We start from the raw sequence: 20,509 nt of genomic DNA, 5'->3' as shown, positions 1-20,509 counted from the left end.
AAGAGAATATGTAAAGTACAAAGATAAAATTAGAACCAGTAAACCAGCAGTAACGCAAACTAGTAAGTAATAATAGCTATGAAAATCAAGTAATAACACCTAATTAACTGCAGTGCAGACAGACACAGGGAATATGCAAAGTACAAACAAGATAAAGTTAGGGTAGCAAAGTATCTCACTCAAAGGGGTTGATTCACTAAACCGTGCTATGACAAATAGCACGCCTTATCAGAGATAGCATGCCTTATCAAAGATAACACGCCTTATCAAAGTTAACACGCCTTATCATAGTATAGTGAGCGCTACGAACCCACAGGGGCTCAGGGCAGGACAAGTGCCATTGCCAATTAGCAGGCATAAGTTTGTAGCACTTGCTATGCTACTCTAATAAGGCGTGTAAACTTTGATAAGGTGTGTTATCTTTGATAAGGCGTGCTATCTTTCATTAGGCATGCTATTTGTCATAGCACAGTTTAGTGAATCAACCCCAAAGACTGCAGGGGGACCACAGCAGGAGGGCTCCAATGACTATCACCAGCAGCAGAGAAGAAAGGGGAGTGTTGGGGACTGAATTCATATGCCCAATTCAACATCCACATGTTTTCTGAGGTCTGTGTGTGCTTGGGGTCATGTGGCAGGCAATCGGGATCTTCTGCTTGAAATCCGAGACCCAGAGCTCATTGCCTAGGGGTTTTATATGCTGTCTGCAACAGTCGATTCTTGCTGTGAACAGCAAGAAGAACACAAACGAGGAAGTGTCAAATAATGTAATAGGTACGTTCTTGGCAGTAGGAGCCCTTGCCTGCCAGAATGTACTAGGTATATGCAGGCAAAGGGTTAGAGCTGTGCTAATTGTATGATGAAACGTCCCTTTTAGGAGGGTGTTGGCATATATTTACAGTATATACATTATATTATCTTACTAAATAAATATGTTGTAGTGCTATAACTGTCCCAATATATGAAATGTGTCCACTGATGGAGGTAAAGGTTCCTATTTGTGGCCAGTGAAACTATCAGTATATGAATTATGTAACTAAGAAGGGCTTGCATATTTGTAAGTTGGAAAACCCATTTAATTAAACATGTGCCTTTAAGATCTGGAGGAAATATTATGATCTCCTCTCATAAAGTGGAGACAATTTTAAGAAAGCAATATCCTGGTGAAGTGCGATTCGGCGCAAAACCAGTTGGTTGATAGAGCTTTCAGAACCATCCTGTAGCATTACATGTTCTCCAAGTGGCACCAAGTGTAAAACGCCAAAAAAGGCCCAGCCACATTCCATTTTGGGATTCAGAGAGTGTGTGTGCACTCTTCCTGCACTCCCTTAAAGTAGTGATGGATGTATGGTGCTCTATACAGATAACAGTCCTGGCTGAGGACTCTCATGGGAAGCCTAAGTACTGCTGCTTCAATTTATTTAACACAGTCATTAAGCAGGTTGTGCCTTCAATTACTAAGTAGCAATTTTCTTCAACTTCATCTGTGCAAATGACAAGGCTCTAGACTGTTAATAGCCATGATGAAAAATCTACCTTTTTATTTGAGTAAACACATAGCAAACACTGCCTATTTTGGTGGGATCCATTTTTGATAAAAATATCACATTAGTCTCTTAGTATGCCCCAATTCCGGACAGTCATATTTTTCTCAAGTATTCTAAAATCATGACAATTGTAACATAAGTAAAATTACTTACTTCAATGTTGCATAAGACTCGGATTCTAATGTACACACCACTCCCTTCAGACACCCAAAGCCTTCTTTGCTAAACCACTTAAAGTCTAGTTTCTAGTTATGTGAACATCTGATAGGAATTGTACCTGAAAGTTAGCCATTGCATTCCTGAGCACAATTTAGCTTCAGTTGTACAGATCATTTTTTCTTAAAGCAGGACTTTCTATCAAACAGCTAAAATCAGTATTGTTCCTTGGTAAGTTTCCTTTCCAGTTACTATATGTTGTTCTTCCTTGATTCCCAAGAAAGAACAATATTTCCTTTCTCTTTAAAGCTGAAATATTGAAATATTGAAATAATTCAAACTTTTCTAATAGATGATTTTAAAGAAATTGTGGGATACACACAAGGCCAAGATGCAGAGTCAAATGATCAGAATAACTAGGGTTCTTAAACCTATGCCAAACTAACAGACTGCAGATCTAACAATGCACCTTGACACAGCTGAAGCGGACATTTAAATGTTCTCCATACCAAGTTATAAATCCAACAGGGATCATCTTAGGACTGAACTGGATCTTTTGATCGGAGAACAGGTGGAGGAACAGCATGAATGATGCTTCCATTTACATTACCATAATCCTAATATTTGCCTCGATTCATATTATCATGTGCTAATAAGTCTGTCACCATGCTTTATATGCTTCTAAAAAAAAAAATTGCCATTCTATCCCATCACTCCTAAAAGGTGACCAAAGTGTCTTGGAAGGGAGTTCTAGAGAGGAGAAGTTTGTGAGAAGTCCTATACATGCAAATGGGAAAAAAGGTGATTCCAGTGGAATACAGAAAAAAGGTTGTGTAAAGAGTAGACTACAAAAGAGGATGCTACAATAATTAAAACAGGGTTTGATTGGGACATGCATTTTAGGTTTGTGCTCAACCATTTCAGCCCACGGAGATTTTTCACCTTATGCATCAGAGCAACTTTCACCTACCATTCATTCGCTAATAACTTTATCACTACTTATCGCAATGTATTGATCTATATCTTGTTTTTTCCGCCACTAATTACGCTTTCTTTTTGGGTGGTACACTTTGCTAAGAATTATTTTTTTTTAAAAATGCATTTTAACAGGACTAATCAGAAAAAAAAATGGAAAAAATTCATTATTTCTCAGTTTTTGGCCATTATAGCTTTAAAATAATCCACGCTACCATAATTAAAACCTATGTATTTTATTTTCTCGTTTGTCTCGGTTATGCAACCATTTACATTTTGTCCCTATCACAATGTATGGCGCCAATATTTTATTTGGAAATAAAGGTGCATTTTTTCCGTTTTGCGTCCATCACTATTTACAAGCGTATACTTTAAAAAATTTCCGTAGTATACCCCCTTCAAATGCATATTTAAAAAGTTCAGACCCTTAGGTAACTATTTATGTCTTTTTTTTATTGTAATTTTTTTTTTTGCATTAAAAATTTTATTTGAGTAATATTTTAGTGTGGGAAATAAACAGTTAATTTTTAATGTTATTATATGTGTAAATTGTAATGTAAAAAATATGTAGATGTAGTTTTACTATACTACCTTGAGTTTTTTTGCTCTCCTTGTGCTTCTCGCTAAGTGGAAGCACAAGGAGGAGGCGGAATTTTTTACGGTTTCTATCAGGTCCGCATGGTTTATCGGGCTCTGGGATTGGTCCTAGGATTCAGACCAATGATAGGTTGTTATCATGGTGGTTCTATATAAATTGTATTGAATGAATGTTCCCACATATTCTGTCACTTGCTTGAGAAAGGGGTATACCCCCGAAACGTCGCAGGTTATGTGACAGATTGTTATCATGACAATCTAATAAAAGAGCATAATACTACATTGATGGTGCCGGCTTCATCTTCTATTGGAAATTTTGACGTGCAGAATGACATGGACGGGGACACGGATCGGTGTTCGGGAACCATGTTCCTGTTCATTGATCCCAGGGCTACCGGGGGACACCGCGGGGCACTGGGGTGCGACCGCAATCACACGCGGGAGTGAGCCGAAGCGCGGCACCGCAGCAGAGCAGCCACCCGGTCGTGAGTTTCACGTCCGGGCAGCAGAAATGGTTAGGAATGTATGGGTGCAAGGTATGTTTTAGAAGTGGAGATGACAGAAAGTGATTAGTTAGTGAATGTGTGCAAAAAATAATAGAGAAGAATCAAATATTATCCATAAGCAGCATGCTTGACAAGCTGAGGTTATAGGGCTGTTGACATTTAATGTTATCTCAGACAGAGAAATTAATTGAGTAAGTGACTGTGTACAAATAATAAAAGACACTTCATTTAATACATTACTTATATTTTTCTATACATTGCATTTATAATCAATTTGTATATAATTGTTTTCTCTAATTGAATTTGTGCTAACAAGTCTTGGTATAATTGCTCTTTTGATTAACTAAACATTTTACTAGTGACAAGAACCAAGAAGCTAACTTACAGCAGAGTTGTTTTGCCAGCACCATTAGTGCCCAGGATACAAGTAATTTCATTTTCATAAAAGTTGAGGCTGAAATCCTTTATGGCTATTTTGCTGTTTGAATACATTTTACTGACAGAAATGAAAGACAATCCAGGTTTTACTGTAGTTTCATTTAATGCTGAATGCAAACATCCTGTTAAGAGTGATACAAAAGAATAATGTTATATTTAAATCAAACCTAGATGCAGTTTAAACTGGTAGTTGTTGTTTAAATCAATACTGAACACAAACATCAAAACTTACAACACCTGGAATGCAGAACATTTGCACATTTTATAATACAAAATAAAATCCTTTCCCCGCGTGCATGAAAAAAGAGCGTCATGAAAATAGGGCGGGCTGGATAACGAAATCTGATAATGATCATCGTTGTCAAACATGGCTAATGATAAATACCATTGTATAAACAGGCAGGAAATAATAAGGAAAAGATATGAACGTTAAAAATTGTTATGCAACTCAACAATACAGCGTAACCCAACCCTACTCTCACACAGAATCCTCCCCTGGTGGTGCCTAAAACTAACCACTCCCCTGGTGGTGCCTACCCCTAACCACCCCCCCGGTGGTGCCTAATCCTAACCCTCCTGGTGATGCCGAACCCTAACCACCCCCCAGGTGTTGCCTAAAACTAACTGCAGCCCAGGTGGTGCCTAGCCCAAACCACTGCCCCTGGTGTTGCCTAATCCTAACCACTTCCTCTACAGAAACACCCTTTTCCACATGGATACAATAATATCTTTGATAACATAAAATCTGTACATACAAACTAAATAATATGATAAAAACTATAACGTTGCAAGCTTCTAAAACGATAATATACTTCTAAAACTTTAATGTTCTAATGTTTTTAATGATGTTTATTGCGGCACCCTTTTTTCTGATTTTTTCGCCATATTAACGATAATTGTATTAAAGTCTATGGCAGCGCCCTTTTCGTCCACCCTCAGCCGGCGCCCTTTTTTCCTGCTACCCTTTCCCCTAACTTATCTTGTGGTGTGGCATGGTGGTACAGATGACAGGACTCTCGCCTTGCAGTGTTGGGTCCTTAGTTTGAATCTGGCCTAGGATGCTATCTGCATTATATTAATGTTGTCTACATGTTTGCATGGGTTTTCTTTCAAACACTGGTTTCCTCGCACATCCCAAAAAACATACAGTTATATTCATTTGCTTCCCCAAAAAATTAGTCTCAGACATATGGAATTACATTGTGAGCTTCTCCGAGGGACAGTTAGTTCTCGATCTACTCTGTAGAGCACTGCAGATGTCAACACTATTTAAATGTTAAATTGATAACAATTATATAACATCACTACAGGCAAATTATTTTCAGAGTGCAAAATAGAGAGTAGTGTGTGAGCTGCAAAGTCTGGCCTGTACTGGGTGTGAGTGAGCTTCTCTCTTAATTCTGCACATTTCAATTCAGAACTTCAAAGCTATATTTGCACTATTTTCATAAAGAATTTGGCTTTCAAACCCATAACATCCTAGGCCCCAACAACAGCCAGTTAGCAGATGAAACCAAGGAGATCTATGGAATAATACATAGGGAGAAACATATGTACCCTCATGAACTCTATCCAACATATTGCACTAATGTGATCGCATAAGATATAGGTCCTTTGAATGCATACATGCAAAAGGGTGCCCAGAAATTTGGGCACCTAGAAATAGTAGAATATTGTTAATTTTTCTGATATTCTACTCTTTTGTAGTGCTAACTCCGGTAGTAAAATATCAGTAAAAGACATCAATAATTTACTATGACTAAACCTAACCCTATTCTCAGACAAAACCCTGCCTCTACTGATGCCTAACCCTAACACCCCCTCGAATGCCTAACTCCAACCAACCATTTCTCCACCGATGCCTAATCTTTAACAAAACCCACTTATGTCCAACCTTAAAAGACCCCTCCCCCCACCCACACACACATTTATACCTAACCTTAAAAGACCCTCCCAGCGTTGCCTAACCTTAACACACACACACCCCTCCCATGATGAATAATCTGAAGAGTAAAAACTTACTTAAAAAAAACGTGTTTTAACCTCCTTAGCGGTAACCCCGTGATGGACACGGGGTAAGCCGCCGCAGAGGATTCCTCAGGCCCTGCTGGGCCGATTTGCATAATTTTTTTTCAAACACGCAGCTAACACTTTGTGTGTTTGTTGCAATCGCATCAAACACGGCTGTGTGTTTGTTTCAATCGCCGCCGCCCGCTGCCGAAGCACCGCTACCCGCCGCGATACAGGGCCCCCCCCATATCCCTTGCACAACCTGGCCAATCACCGCCAGGCTGCGCTAAGGCGTGGATCGGGATTCCCTGTGACGTCACGGCATAGGTGACATTGATGACGTCACTCTGTTTGTCGCCATGGCGACGGGGGAAGCCCTCAAGGAAACCCCGTTCAGAATGGGATTTCCTTATGGGCAAGCGGCGCCGGCAGCGATCGGTTAATACGGGGGGACGCCGCAGGGAGGGGGGAAGCAAGTAGCTAGCGCTAGGCTAGCTAAATGCTAAAAACAAAAAGTGAAAAAAAAACCTCCCGCGGCCGCGCAGCCGCACTTATCATACCGCCAGGGAGGTTAAAGAGAATCTTTACTCTAAAATTCTTTCAATAAAAAGCATACCATTCTATTCATTATGTTCTCCTGGGCCCCTCTTTGCTGTTTCTGCCACTCCCTGCTGCAATCCTGGCTTGTAATTGCCAGTTTTAGGCAGTGTTTACAAACAAAAAACATGGCTGCTAAGCAGCATGTGATAGGCTGAGAGAAGCTCAGTCTGTGACTCATACAGAGCCTGGAGGGGGCGGGGAGAGGGTGTGTATAACTTCTACCTATCACAGCAGAGCAGGACATTCCTGCCTGAGACGACAAAGCTGACAAAGGAAAGAAGATTAGATTATATAACAGAGATAATACAGCCACTGTGCAACTAGGAAAGGCTGCAGTAAGACAGACCACATAAGAACAGGTATAGGAACTTATAGGATAGAAGAAATAAGGCTGAAAATGTTGTTACAGAGTCTCTTTAAAAATCCTATTTAAACAAAACAACCTAAAAATAATTAAACTAGCAACAAAGTCCAAACCTTTTTGCACATTTTGTCTTGATGTGCTTATATCTTCTTTTTGTTTCTGCTTGCTATGAGCCAGAACTAGTTGCTTCCAGTAGGTAACTGTGAACAGGAAATTCCAAGGCTTTTTATGACCAATAGGTCCTAAGAAAGAGAAAACAAGAAATCTTTGAAAGTCTAATTTATTCTTTCATTATCTCTTACCCTGTGCCATTATTTAAGTCATTTCATTTCATTGTATGCTTGTTAGTTCTATTTTTAAAACATTTAATCTATTATCTTATAATTTGGAGAAAATATTTTTTTCCGCATATAATGGTTAGAGGAGTGCATGAGAGACACTTGCACTTCCAATGTGTGCATAAAAGAGCTACTGCACATGTGTAGTTCTTTCAATCACACATAGGTGCAAGTATCTCTCACTCTTGTAATCTTGTCATTTTGCTGGTCAAAAGAGGAGCAAACGTGCTTTTATCTTGCTCCACGTATAATAACCACGGCCTAGTAACCTGTAATATCCTGGTGCAGCTATCAGAGAAATGCACTGTGGGTGGCTAAAGCAACATGCAGGTTATAATAATAATCACAACATTTGTATAGCGCTTATCTCCTGTTGGACTCAAAGTGCTCAAGAGTTGCAGCCACTAAGGGTGTGCACAAGGGGCCACCATGCAGTGTTAGGAAGTTTTGCCCAAGGACTTCTTACTGAATAGGTACTGACCCTACCCAGGGCACGGATTCAAATCCTGGTTTACCATGGGTTATTTCATCCCATGCTTCCCAGAGCAACGTCATCTGTGGGGGTGGACTATTCCACAGTCCAATGTAATCATTATCTTTAATGGGGCACTGTCTTAAGCTAAATACTCACCTGACAATGAATCAGAGAACCTGACAGTGATGTCTTCCGACAAATGAGTTTCTCAGATTCATCTTCCTCCCTGTGGGAACACGTGATGTCACGCAATGGCATACGATGAGCAGGAACAAGAGTTCAAATGACCATGGCACTTTGTATGGGTGTCGCTGGGGACTTAATGATTCAATCCACCATGATGGTAATTTTCACCGAGCATCGAAAACCATTGTTCGCCTAATCGAACGCAGTTACCCACATCGGCAAATGGGGGGGGGGGGGGGGAGATCTCTTTACAGATAAAGTGGAAAAAAAATCTAAAAATTATTTTAATATCAGGTCTCCCTTATTAAAATTGTTAAGTGATTTGAGGGGTGCTCAATTAATTGAATACTTTGATAGTCATCCTTTAAGCATATGCAAAATAAAGGCACTAGGAAAATTGGGCAAGGAAATAGCCGATAGTAGAATATCGGTAACATTTACCAATATTTTACTATTTTCCAGTGGTAAGTTTTATTAGTATAATATCTGAAACTATTAATGATATTTTACTACAGCTAAACCTAAGCCTACTCTCATGCAGTCTACCCCCGCCGCCCCCCCCCCCCCCCCCCCCCGATGCCTCACCCTTACCACCACCACCCCTCAATGCCTTAAAATCCCCTATCCTAATGCCTAACTTCAACTATCCTCCTGGCGCAAACCCTCTTCTTGACATCTAACCTTAACCCCCCCCCCGCCCCACACACACACCCTATTCCTGATGCCTAGCCTTAAACTTATACTCAGTTTGCATTTGTTTTGCAACCATGGCAGTAATGACTGCTCTAGGGGCTACCCAGAAACCCTCAGCTTGCTGTCCAAATGTGATTGCAGCAGGCTGTAATAAATCTATTTAATCATTTCAGGTAGGAACTTTATGGAATAGCTGTATTTGCTACAGTGCAAATAAAAATGAGGTAAGAAGTTGACATAATATTTACCTCAATCACTGAAATGTATAAAGTTAAACTAAAACTACAGAAAAAAAACAAATGTGAAATCTCATTTTAAAATAAAGTTGACAATGATACTGTGTATTATCATTTTATTATTATTTATTGTATTTATAAAGCGCCAAAATATTACGCAGCGCAGTGTATTCTCTTTCACCTGAAGGCTCCTGAACCAGGATTATCTTGCCTAGCTTTTGAGGATGATTGGTAGAAGCAACTAGATACTGTACTTCAAATACTTACTACAGTAAACTTATTCAGGATATAAGTCTCCATTAATTGTAAACATGCTTACAGAACAAAATATGAAATAGACAGCTGTAGATTATACAGACTTACCAGACATTATGCTCCCTAAATACCATCCTAGAACAAAATAAATAATTGAATCTATAAAAATCATCCCACTAATCCACAAAAATGGCATTGCTTCTGAGTAGATAGCTGGCTGGCAAAGGTTATTCCACTGAATTCCTGAAAAGAATAAAAGAAAAATACTTTATTTCTATAGCCACAACAATAATACAATGCAAAAATGCGTGTGATCTCTGCTAGGTTCTTATTGCTCCCTGTGTCTCTTACAAAACACAAAAAGAAAAGAAAATAGCTTCAGTGCTGACTAGCTGTAGATCACAAATACATGGATCACATTTTTGTTTATAATCACGTTAGATTAAATGACACCTGAAGTGAGAGGTATATCGAGGCTGCCATATTTATTTGTTTTTAATGTGTACCAGATCTTGTATACATCAAAAGATTTATACATACCTGGGGCTTCCTTCAGCCCCATATGTTCTGATCGCTCCCATGTCGCCATCCTCAGTTTTCTGCAGCGCCGATACCGGGCCCCCGCACTTCTGTCAGTCGGAGTCAGTCTGATGTAAGATAAGTGCGCCCTCTACGTATCTCTCCGGCAGCTGCTGGAAAGACATGCAAAGAGCACACTTCTCCTGCGTAGACTGGAGCCGACTGACAGAAGTGCGGGGACCCAATACCGGCGCTGCAGAGGACGGCGGCGTGGGAGTGATCGGAGCGTTTGGGGCTGGAAGAGGCCCCATGTATGTATAAAACCATTTTTTTTTACATCCTGTTGATTTACCTTGCATTAGTATTGTCTTGAAACAAGTATGCAGCTAATCCAGTCAAGCTTCAGTCAAAAACACCTGATGTATTGTTTGGGGTCTGTGGTTAAACATACAGGCCTCACAAGTGTCCCGAGTTCGGAGGTACAGTCACGAGTTGGGGGCGTGGTCCCGCATCCTGCTTAACCCCCACTGCTGTCCCGGGCTGTGATCTTCTGCATCAGCCAATTAGTCAGGGATGTGGCAGAGGGTGACCCGACTTCATCTCCCCCCCTTGGCCCCCCTCCTGGGTCTCCTCTCTCCCTTTTGCAGAGTGCAGCAGTGTCGGTGTGGGTTCAGGAATCTCACCTGCACCCAGCGATGTCTTTTCCGTCGATCCTCATCAGTTCCAGCCGGCTACACACCACTTCCTGTCCTCTGCATGTCCCGTGATTACACAGACTACACGCACACCCCACTTTGCAGCTATTGATTTGTAAAAAATGTTTGGAATCATGCATGATTTTCGTTCCACTTCTCACTTTGTATTGGTCTTTCACGTGGAATTCCAATAAAATTGATTCATGTTTGTGGCAGTAATGCGACAAAATGTGGAAAACTTCAAGGGGGCCGAATAATTTTGCAAGCCACTGTATAATATATATATATATATTATATATATGAGGACTTGAGGCTTGAGGACTTGCGCAGACCAGCTGGCTCCCATCTTAACCTCCATATTCAACAGGTCCCTAACTGTAGGTCAAGTCCCCTCATGCTTTAAGAGGTCCACTATTATCCCAGTCCCCAAGAAGCCGGGAAACACGGACCACAATAATTTTAGACCAGTAGCCCTAACCTCAACCATCATGAAGGTCTTTGAGCGCCTGATCCTGGCCCTCCTGAAGCAATCCACAGATACCGCCCTCGATCCTTATCAATTTGCGTACAGGGCAAACCGGTCAGTCGAGGACGCCATTAACGTAAGCCTGGCACACATCACGGAACACCTAGAAAAGCCTGGTTCTTACGTTAGGACACTGTTCTTGGACTTTAGCTCCGCTTTCAATACTATTTGTCCAGACATCCTGCTGGACAATCTTGTGCAACTAGGAGTTGACATCTCCCTCTGCAGGTGGGTCAGGGACTTCCTCTCAAACAGAACGCAGAGGGTGAAGCTTGGCAATTGCTTTTCCAGCGAGAGAACCACCAACATGGGAGCTCCGCAAGGGTGTGTACTGTCCCCACTCCTGTTTTCCCTGTACACCAACAACTGCACCTCATCCTCTGACTCCGTCAAGGTCATCAAATTTGCGGACGACACAACAATCATCGGCCTCATCAGCAGCAATGCAGAGCTTGCCTACCGCAGCGAAATTGAGAGGATCTGCGACTGGTGTAGGGGAAATAACCTCATCCTCAACACGGCAAAGACTGTAGAACTGATCGTAGACTTCAGGAGACACTCCCCCACCCTCCACCCAGTCCTAATTGGAGAGACCGCAGTCTCCAGGGCGCCGAGTGCTCGGTTCCTGGGCACAACTCTTACTAGCGATCTCAGATGGGGGATGAACACTATCAAAATTCAAAAGAAGGCACAGCAGAGGTTATTCTTTTTGCGACACCTGAAAAAATTTGGCATCCCAAAGAAGCTGCTCATCGGCTTCTACACTGCCACCGTAGAATCCATCCTCTGCTCCTCCATCATCGTCTGGTATGCAGGGGCAACAGCTAGTGACAAATACAAACTCCAGAGAATAATTCATGCTGCAGAAAAGACCATAGATTCACCCTTGCCACCTCTTGATCTCCTCCACACCGCCGGACTGGAAAAGAGGGCCAAAGGGATCTCTCTTGACCCCTCCCACCCAGGCAATCGCTTTTTTGAGCTCCTCCCATTGGGTCGCTGGTTCAGAGCAATTGCCTCCAAGACCACCAGGCGCAAGTGCACCTTCTTTCCCCAGGCAGTCCTCCTTCTAAACTCTAACTCCTGCCAGGCCGGAAAACTCTAGTCCTTGGGAAACAAACCCGTAACCGGCACCCGGTCTGTACCTGCTGCTCACCCTGAACCTTGACTGTATCATGTAACTGTTGGCCACCCTGATCTTTGACTCATGGATTATATCTGTTGCCCACCCTGAACCATGATCTGTATCAGGCATCACAGACTGCATCTGTTGCCCACTCTGAACCATGAACTCATACGCAGACCTCTCCCTACACCCTAAACTGACTCTCGGATCTGTATACTGTATGTCCTGCATTGTATATTGTGCAGTATTGTATCTATTGTCTGTACCATGTATACTCATTTATTTTCATGTCTGCCAGGCCTTGTCTGGTCCTGTCTCTGCCAATGCCATGTGCACCACACACAATTCCGGGTACGCTATCTGGCGTACTTGGCGAAATAAAGATGATTCTGATTCTGATATATATATATATATATATATATATGTAAATATATATGTAAATATATTAGTATATATATATATATATATATATATATATATGTAAATATATTAGTGTGTGTATATATATATATATATATATATATATATATATATATATATATATATATATATATATATATATATATATATATATATATATATATATATATATATATATATATATATTGTGTGTATATATATTTTTTTTATATATATGCATATGTGTTATTATCTTTGAATTGGCTAGTAGTTATGCCTCAGTCAGTACTGTACAGCCTTCTCAACAGGCTGTGGACAAAGAAAGAAGCCATAGCACTAAACAGCCAACTCAACCGGTGGTGTCTATTAAAAAAGCAAGTTCTCGTTCTCGATCCCCTTCTCAAAGAAGATCATCATCTTCTGAGCATTCATTGCGTGACTTTGGTCCGTGCTACCACACTGATGTAGCAAATTCCTCGTTACCTGTGAAAGACAGCTATTGGATTTGTGGAAGAGTAGCTATGCCTAATAAAAAAAGTCTGCGATTTATGCCATCTGGATATCGCTAGAGAAGACAGAGAAGTTTCCTCTTTAATTAAGCAAGTTGTTAAAGATACAGTATGTGAAATATCTTCTAAACAACGTTCTCTGCAGCCAGGTCCTTCACGTTCCATATCTCCAGATATATATTCTTCTGATGATGAATCTGATCATGACACTGTTGGCTTTGATTTCTCTTTAGTTCCTCCTTTTGTGGCAAGAGTAAAAGAAGCAATACGATGCAAAGATGAAGTTTCTTCGCCAAAGTCTAAAAGGAGATATTGCAAGCATGTGAGTAAAAGTAAAATTTATTTTCCTTTGTTAGAAGAAATTAAAGAATGGATTATGGAAGAGTGGGAGAAAACAGTGAAGAAACCGTCCCTAAAGAACAGACTTCAAAAGATGTATCCGTTATCAGAGTCCGATGAAACATTAGTTGCAACTAACCCTACATGAAAGTAGTATGGAATGTTACACTCCCTTTGGAAGATTCCGTTTCATTTAGTGATTTAATGGATCGTCAAATCGACCAAGATTTCAAGAGGGCTTATCTAGCATCAGGAGAAGTATCCAGAATAGCGATTACTTTAACCTCGGTTGCAAAAGCATTCAAAGTTTGGATCGAAGATATTAATAAGGCTGTGCGTGCTAATATTGGAGTAGAAGAAATTACATTTGCCTTGGAGGAGCTCAGTTTGGCAACCGATTTTGTTGGAGCCTCTAGTATCGATGCAGTCACATCAGTGAGTAGATCAATGCTATACAACATCATGGCTAGAAGAGCACTATGGCTAAAGCCTTGGTCGGCAGATCCTACAGTCGTGGACAAAGATACCTTTCGATTAAAAAAATCTTTTTGGTCCTAAAATGGATACAGAAATTTCTCGGGTCAGAGGAGGAAAATCTGGTCTTCTTCCGCAAGACAGGAAATTTATGAAGTCAAGATATCCACAGTTTAAGAAACAATCGTTCAATAGATTCAATGAATCAAAAATCTTACAAGCCTGGTAGGGAGTACAAGAGAAATTGGAAGTCTCAACCCTTTCAAAGATCAATAAAATCGAGACTCTCGCAGCAGTCAGGAGAACCTAAAAAGTCCTTTTGAGCAAGGTTACTCCATTTGTTGGGGTGTCTGGGCGAGAAAGATAAAAAAACTCTTGGATACAGAATACTGTGTCACTGTAACGTTTGTGGAATTCTCTCCGTGGTCAACGCACAGGATGTGCGCTGACACTGCGGAAATCCTCCACAAGCATATAATTTGAGAGAACCCAGCAAAAGATGCAACGCACCTGTAGAGGGGAATTCCCGTCGGCAGATGGAGCTGTGGAGTGTAGAGGAACAGATCATCTGCCCTGCCACAGACGCCAGACAGGAATTGTACGAAGGGAAGAAACGCAGGGCAAGATAGCCCTTAAAGAGAGAGCAAAGTGACAGAGCATATGTGTGTCCATCAATCTAGTCGCCAACCCGCGACGGTGAACACACAACAGCAGATATAAAGTAGGAACGCAATCGCGAGAGAGGCGATTGCCAGAGGTGACACAAGGCTAAAGCAAGACAGGGCACAAGAGTAGCAAAGGCACAGCAAATCATACAATGAGAAGATAAGGAAAATAACAAACACTAACTAAACGCAAACACCGCACTCATTTGCAACAGCGAACACATTTACGGCGCGTCCTCCGCGTGTTAAGCACAAAAGAGAAAAGCACGCCTAACTAACCCCCGCCACACAAACACGAAACAGAGAACGCAAGCGCTTGCTTAACGGTTAACTCATCGAGTTTACAGCAAGCATTCGTATCAGACAAGACAGACAGATGGACGGGAAGTAGGATAGGAAAGATCCACTGCTCTTTCCGCCAGAGCGAGTGCGATCCAGGTAAAGTAACAGAGCTAACAGAATCCACTGCTCTTTCCGCCAGAGCGAGTGTGATCCAAGTATAGAAACAGAGCGAGCTGGATCCACTGCTCTTTCCGCCAGAGCAAGTGCTATCCAAGTACAGCAAGAGAGCTAGCAGGATCCACTGCTCTTTCCGCCAGAGCTAGTGTGATCCAAGTATAGCAAGAGAGCTTAGCAGGATCCACTGCTCTTTCCGCCAGAGCGAGTGTGATCCAAGTATAAAAACAGAGCGAGCTGGATCCACTGCTCTTTCCGCCAGAGCAAGTGCGATCCAAGTACAGCAAGAGAGTAGTAGATCAGGAGGACCCACCGCCGCTACCGCTAGAGGCTAGTGCGATCCAAGCATGACAGACAGAACAGGCAATACAAATAATACAATCCTGACTGCTCTAGCAAGGATGCCTAGTGCAGTCCCCTGAATTACTCTCAGCTAATCTTTAAACAAAGCATGGCTGACACTCCAGGAGTGCTTCACAGGATGAACCCTTATGACCAGCGAAGCCTTCTGGTCAGCAGCAGCTCTTTATAGTGCCAGCCCTCAACGGAGCCAGCTGAGTAATTTGCATGTATGCAAACTCCTCAGCAAGGCAGTTCTGAAAGCTGCAAGATGAAGCCAGGTGTCTTTTCCAGAGACCTGCACCTCTCAGACATAAGGAATGGTCAAACAGCTGGCTGCCTGTGCAGCCAGCTGAGCGGATCATTACAGTCAGAAGGCCACATCTGGATGTTCAAAAACAACCCTCCGATGGACAAATTCGCTGTGACAGAGATTCCATCCTCAAATCAAAGGAAGGAGGTGTTGGTGGAGTATATATCAAATCTCTTACTTCAAAAAGCAGTTTCTGTAGGGCCTCGTTTAGAGAGAAATACAGGATATTATTCGAAGATATTCCTAGTGAGGAAAAGAAACAGGATACCTCAGACCGGTTTTAGATTTAAAGAAACTGAACAAGTTTATACTCATTCCGAAATTCAAAATGGAGTCTCTAAAGTCGATTGTAATGGCCATTCAGCTAGGGGATTGGATGTCGTCCATAGACCTCAAGGACGCATATTTCCACATGCCAATCCATCAAAACTTCTAAAAATACTTACGGTTTGCGATCAGAGGTTTACATCTGCAGTTTCAATGCCTTCCTTTTGGCCTTGTGACGTCTCCCAGAACATTCTGCAAAGTATTGCTAACTGTCATCTCGTTCGCAAGGCTTCGTGGAATACGCATCCTACATTACTTGGATGACATCATTCTCCTGTCGTCTTCAAGAGAAATGTTGTTGGAGCATCAGACAATATTGTTACAAATCCTGACGGACTTTGGTTGGCTCATACATTTCAAAATTCCATTTCTCTTCCTCAGGAAAAAATACAAGTAATTTGGGATACTCTTCAACATCTTTACTTTGTAGACTTTCTAACTGCTCGGGAATGTCTGGAAATAATAGGGTTGATGTCATCTACAATACAGATGGTAGCTTGGGCCCACTGGCATCTGTGCCCATTCCAACTCAACTTTCTATCGCAATGGGACAAACAGAGCATGGATCAAAAAATTCTAATATCAAGGTCTTTAACTTGGTGGAGGTACAGTCAAAATCTACTCACTTACAGACCACTATTCCAACACAGATGGAATATAGTGACAACAGACGCCAGTGGAGTAGGCTGGGGAGCAGTGTGCGGGACACAAATAGCTCAGAATTCATGGATCAATCGAGACAAAAATCTTGTTTCCAATGTGTTGGAAGTCAGAGCTGTACTTCAAGCTCTTCTTCACTTTTTACCAATCTTAAAGGGGAATACAGTACTGTTCAGAATCGACAACGTGACAGCAGTCTCATATATAAAAAAACAAGGTGGGACTCACAGTCCGGATCTCATGAGGGAGATTACACCAATAATGGATTTAGCTCAGAGCAACCTTCTCGATTTGTCAGCTGTTTACCTTCCAGGGAAGCAAAATCTACAGGCAGATTATCTATCGAGGCACAGATTAGGCAACAATGAATGGTCACTCCACAGGTCTGCTTTTCTTTGCCTAGTACAGAAATGGGGAACACCACAGGTAGATCTATTTGCCTCATCGAAAAACCACAAAGTTCCTCTTTTTTACTCAAGGTTTCCCGATCACAAAGCAATGGGGACGGACTATCTCAGGTATGGTGGTTCAGAAAGGCATGCGCTTTCCCTCCAGTTCCACTGATTTACAGATTTCTTCTCAAGGTGAGAATTCACAAAATGACAGTCCTTGCAACCCTTCCGCATTGACCAGGTAGACCCTGGTTTCTTCTACTTTGGCAGTTGAAGACGGAGGAACCAATAGTATTACCAGATATTCCGAACTTGTTGACTCAAAATGCAGTCCTTCATCGAAATCCTCAATGTCTGCGCCTAATGGGCTGGCGTTTGAAAGGGCTAGGTTACTAGCATCCGAATGTTCGTCCAGTCTAGTTTCTACATTACTAAAAGCAAAAAAAAACAGCTACTAATGCATCTTACAATAGAATGTGGAAAATATTTCTTCAGTTTGCCTCTGTCTCCAAATTTGATATTAATAACTTTAAAGTTTCCAACTTACTATCCTTCTTACAGAAAAGTTTGGAGATTAAACTTTCTTATTCGATGTTGCGCAGACATGTTTTTGCAATATCGTCTATTTCAGGAATAGCTTAGTCTGCTGATCCACTAGTAAAAACAATTCTTCAAAGCAGCAATGAAAATAAAACCTCCTGTTAAACCTCAGAGCCCTATGTGGGATTTACCTTTGGTATTAAATTTTCTAACTTCTTCTATAGACTGGCAAAATGATTCAGCTTCATTGCAAAACGTATCAAGAAAAACAGCATTTCTAGTTACCATCACCTTAGGTAGAAGGGTGTCAGAATTGCAAGCCCTTTTATGTAAAGAGCCTTTTCTAACGTTCTATGAAGACAGATTGATTTTACACCCAGTCCAAACATTTCTTCCAAAAGTTACATCAGAATTTCACCTCAATCAGGAGTGGACTTTGCCAAGTTTTAAGTCTTCTGATGATTCATCAAAAGCACATCCATTAGACTTACCTTCTACTGTAAAAGCTTACATTGATGCTACAGTACCTATCAGAGACACAGATCATTTGTTTGTAGTTTTGAAGGGCTACAGGAAAGGTAAAATGGCTTCTTCAAGAACATTAATGAACTGGATAGTGTCACTGATTCAGGAGGCATATAAATCAAATGGTTTACAGCCTCCGCAGGACATTGTTGCCCACTCTACAAGAAGTCTCTCTTCTTCTTGGGTAGCTTTGGGAAAAGTTTCTTTGCGAACTGTTTGTAAAGCGGCTAATTGGGCCTCAGGTCATACATTTATAAAACATTATTCTGAAGACCCAGCAGCGTTATCTGCTGTTAAATTTGAGAAAAAAGTTCCATCTGCTTTATGACCTATTTCAAGTTTAAAGTTTATTATTAAATTGTGTGCCAGCATACCCATTCCTTGTTTTGTCTAGTTATTGCCCAAATAGTATGCTGACATAAAAAACATCAGGGAAACTGGAAAACTGAATACTCACCTTGGGTAGTTTTCCTTTCCTGGTGTTTCTCCATGTCAGCAAACGGGCCCACCCCATGCTGCCTGCTCGTACTAGTTACATAGAATGTCAGTATGGGGTAACACTAGGCTATTTAATAAATTACGCCGTCCTACTGGGCAAAGGGAGGTGGGACTTTGCCCAATAGCATGCTGACATGGAGAAACACCAGGAAAGGAAAACTACCCAAGGTGAGTATTCAGTTTTCTAGTTTCAGCAGGCCTAATTTGGAAAAAAAAATTATTTCCATGAACTTGGACATGTGGCTGCAAACTGTCCATTAACTGATGAACTGATGCAGTCTGATTCATCTTTCAGAGATTGGAGACAGTCATTGTTTGCTGCTGTATCATGTACTGCCATGCCAGTAATTAGAAAACTCATGTGTACTGTATCTTTGAATAGAATGCACGTACTGCTTTGCTGGACTCAGGGAGCTTAGTTACTGTGGTTAATGCTGATGTGATTGGCCCTGAGATTCAGAACTTCCAGATCAGAGAAGCAGCTGCAGCATGCATTCATGGAGATATTGGAGAGTATCCCATAGCAACGTTTATGTTGAAAACTAAACTGTACTGTAACTCATGTGATTGGAGTAGTACCTTATTTATCACGTGATGCAATTATTGAAAGGGACTTAACAAAATGTTGTGCACTGTACAGACCTAATCCTCATATCTGAATAAGAACACCGGCTGTGTGCAGAACAGTTAAAGGACATCAGAGGTGAAAATAAACTGATGAGATAAACATTTGTATCTATCCTCTTTCTCCTAAAATGACCTTTTTTATACTCCACAGTTTAGTCTGTATTTAAACATAATTTTTCAAGTTTTTACTGTTTCATTGACTCTGCTCAATGACACATTCACTGAAGTATGCCAGAGCTAAAACCTATGAAGTATTGACTCTTTTTATCTCTTTCCTGCTCTCAGAAATCATTTTCTGCTAGTAAAGTGTTTTAGGCTGTAATTCTTAATCAGTGAGAGTGATGATATAGTCTGACCCAGTCCCAACACAGACAGAAATCATCACTTGCATACCTGATGTTTAACTCTTTCAGGCCGGGAAAGAAAAAAAAGGATCAGCACATACTTATTTGTGTGCTTGGCACTGTACATACACATGTCTATCTCATCATGTTACATGTCACCTCGTGTATCCTTTAAGCACAGAAAACTCCTCCCAGGAACTTAAAGTTTTTACTCTCTCTGTTATGGGGGTGAACTGGAGGGATCTAGGGAAGTCCCTGCTGCCAGTGAAGATGGGCAAACCTCCACTGACAGAGGGGTTGCTTTAGAAGACTGTGGTAAAGATATAAGATAAGATCCTAGCCTCATCAGAGCATGGGAAAATATTGTGATGATTAATGGTGAGCCTGTTTAACAGAGTACATGTTGGGCTTGATTCACAAAAGCATGATAACTCATTTATCATGCCTAAAAGCTTTGCACGTGCTAACTAGGGTGCTAACTACTTAGCACTGTAGTTAGCACATGCAAACTACTTAGCACCATAGTTAGCACGTGCAAAGCATGTTAGCACATGCAAAGTGGCTTTTCACTGGTGTGCAAACACTTTTGCACGCTTTAGTGAATCAAGCACGTTGTGTTTTCCTCATTTCAATAGTAACAATGACTTGCTCTTGAATGTATAAAAAAATGATTATGAAATTATTGAACAATTGGTGGTTCCTAAACCATACAGAAAATTGGTACTGAAGCTTGCCTATGCGAACTTACTGAGAGGGTTTTACAAAGGTCTTAATAGCCTGGGGAACCGAAAGAAACTTCCAGTTATTAAAGTGCCATTAAAAAGAATAGCTATGGACTTGTTTGACTCATACCCAAGTAC

The 20,509-nt window shown here is 41.2% G+C and overlaps 1 protein-coding gene across 3 annotated transcripts in view; it reads right to left on the bottom strand.

Annotated features, from left to right (window-relative positions):
- ABCA13 (ATP binding cassette subfamily A member 13) overlaps window positions 1-20,509 on the bottom strand; it is a 770,386-nt gene that overhangs the window by 351,289 nt on the left and 398,588 nt on the right. For all 3 annotated transcript variants that reach the window (XM_068236514.1, XM_068236515.1, XM_068236516.1), the window contains exons 34-36: window positions 9,485-9,619; window positions 7,307-7,435; window positions 4,167-4,341 (exon numbers count right to left, since the gene is read on the bottom strand). In XM_068236514.1, the coding sequence (XP_068092615.1) occupies window positions 4,167-4,341; window positions 7,307-7,435; window positions 9,485-9,619 (439 nt within the window). The remainder of the gene's footprint in view (window positions 1-4,166; window positions 4,342-7,306; window positions 7,436-9,484; window positions 9,620-20,509) is intronic.

The sequence above is a fragment of the Hyperolius riggenbachi genome, chromosome 5, assembly GCF_040937935.1.
Source record: "Hyperolius riggenbachi isolate aHypRig1 chromosome 5, aHypRig1.pri, whole genome shotgun sequence".
In the NCBI taxonomy this organism is placed as follows: Eukaryota; Metazoa; Chordata; class Amphibia; order Anura; family Hyperoliidae; genus Hyperolius; species Hyperolius riggenbachi.
The sequence above is the reverse complement of the archived record's forward strand: the minus strand, read 5'-3'. Positions and strand labels throughout refer to the sequence as shown.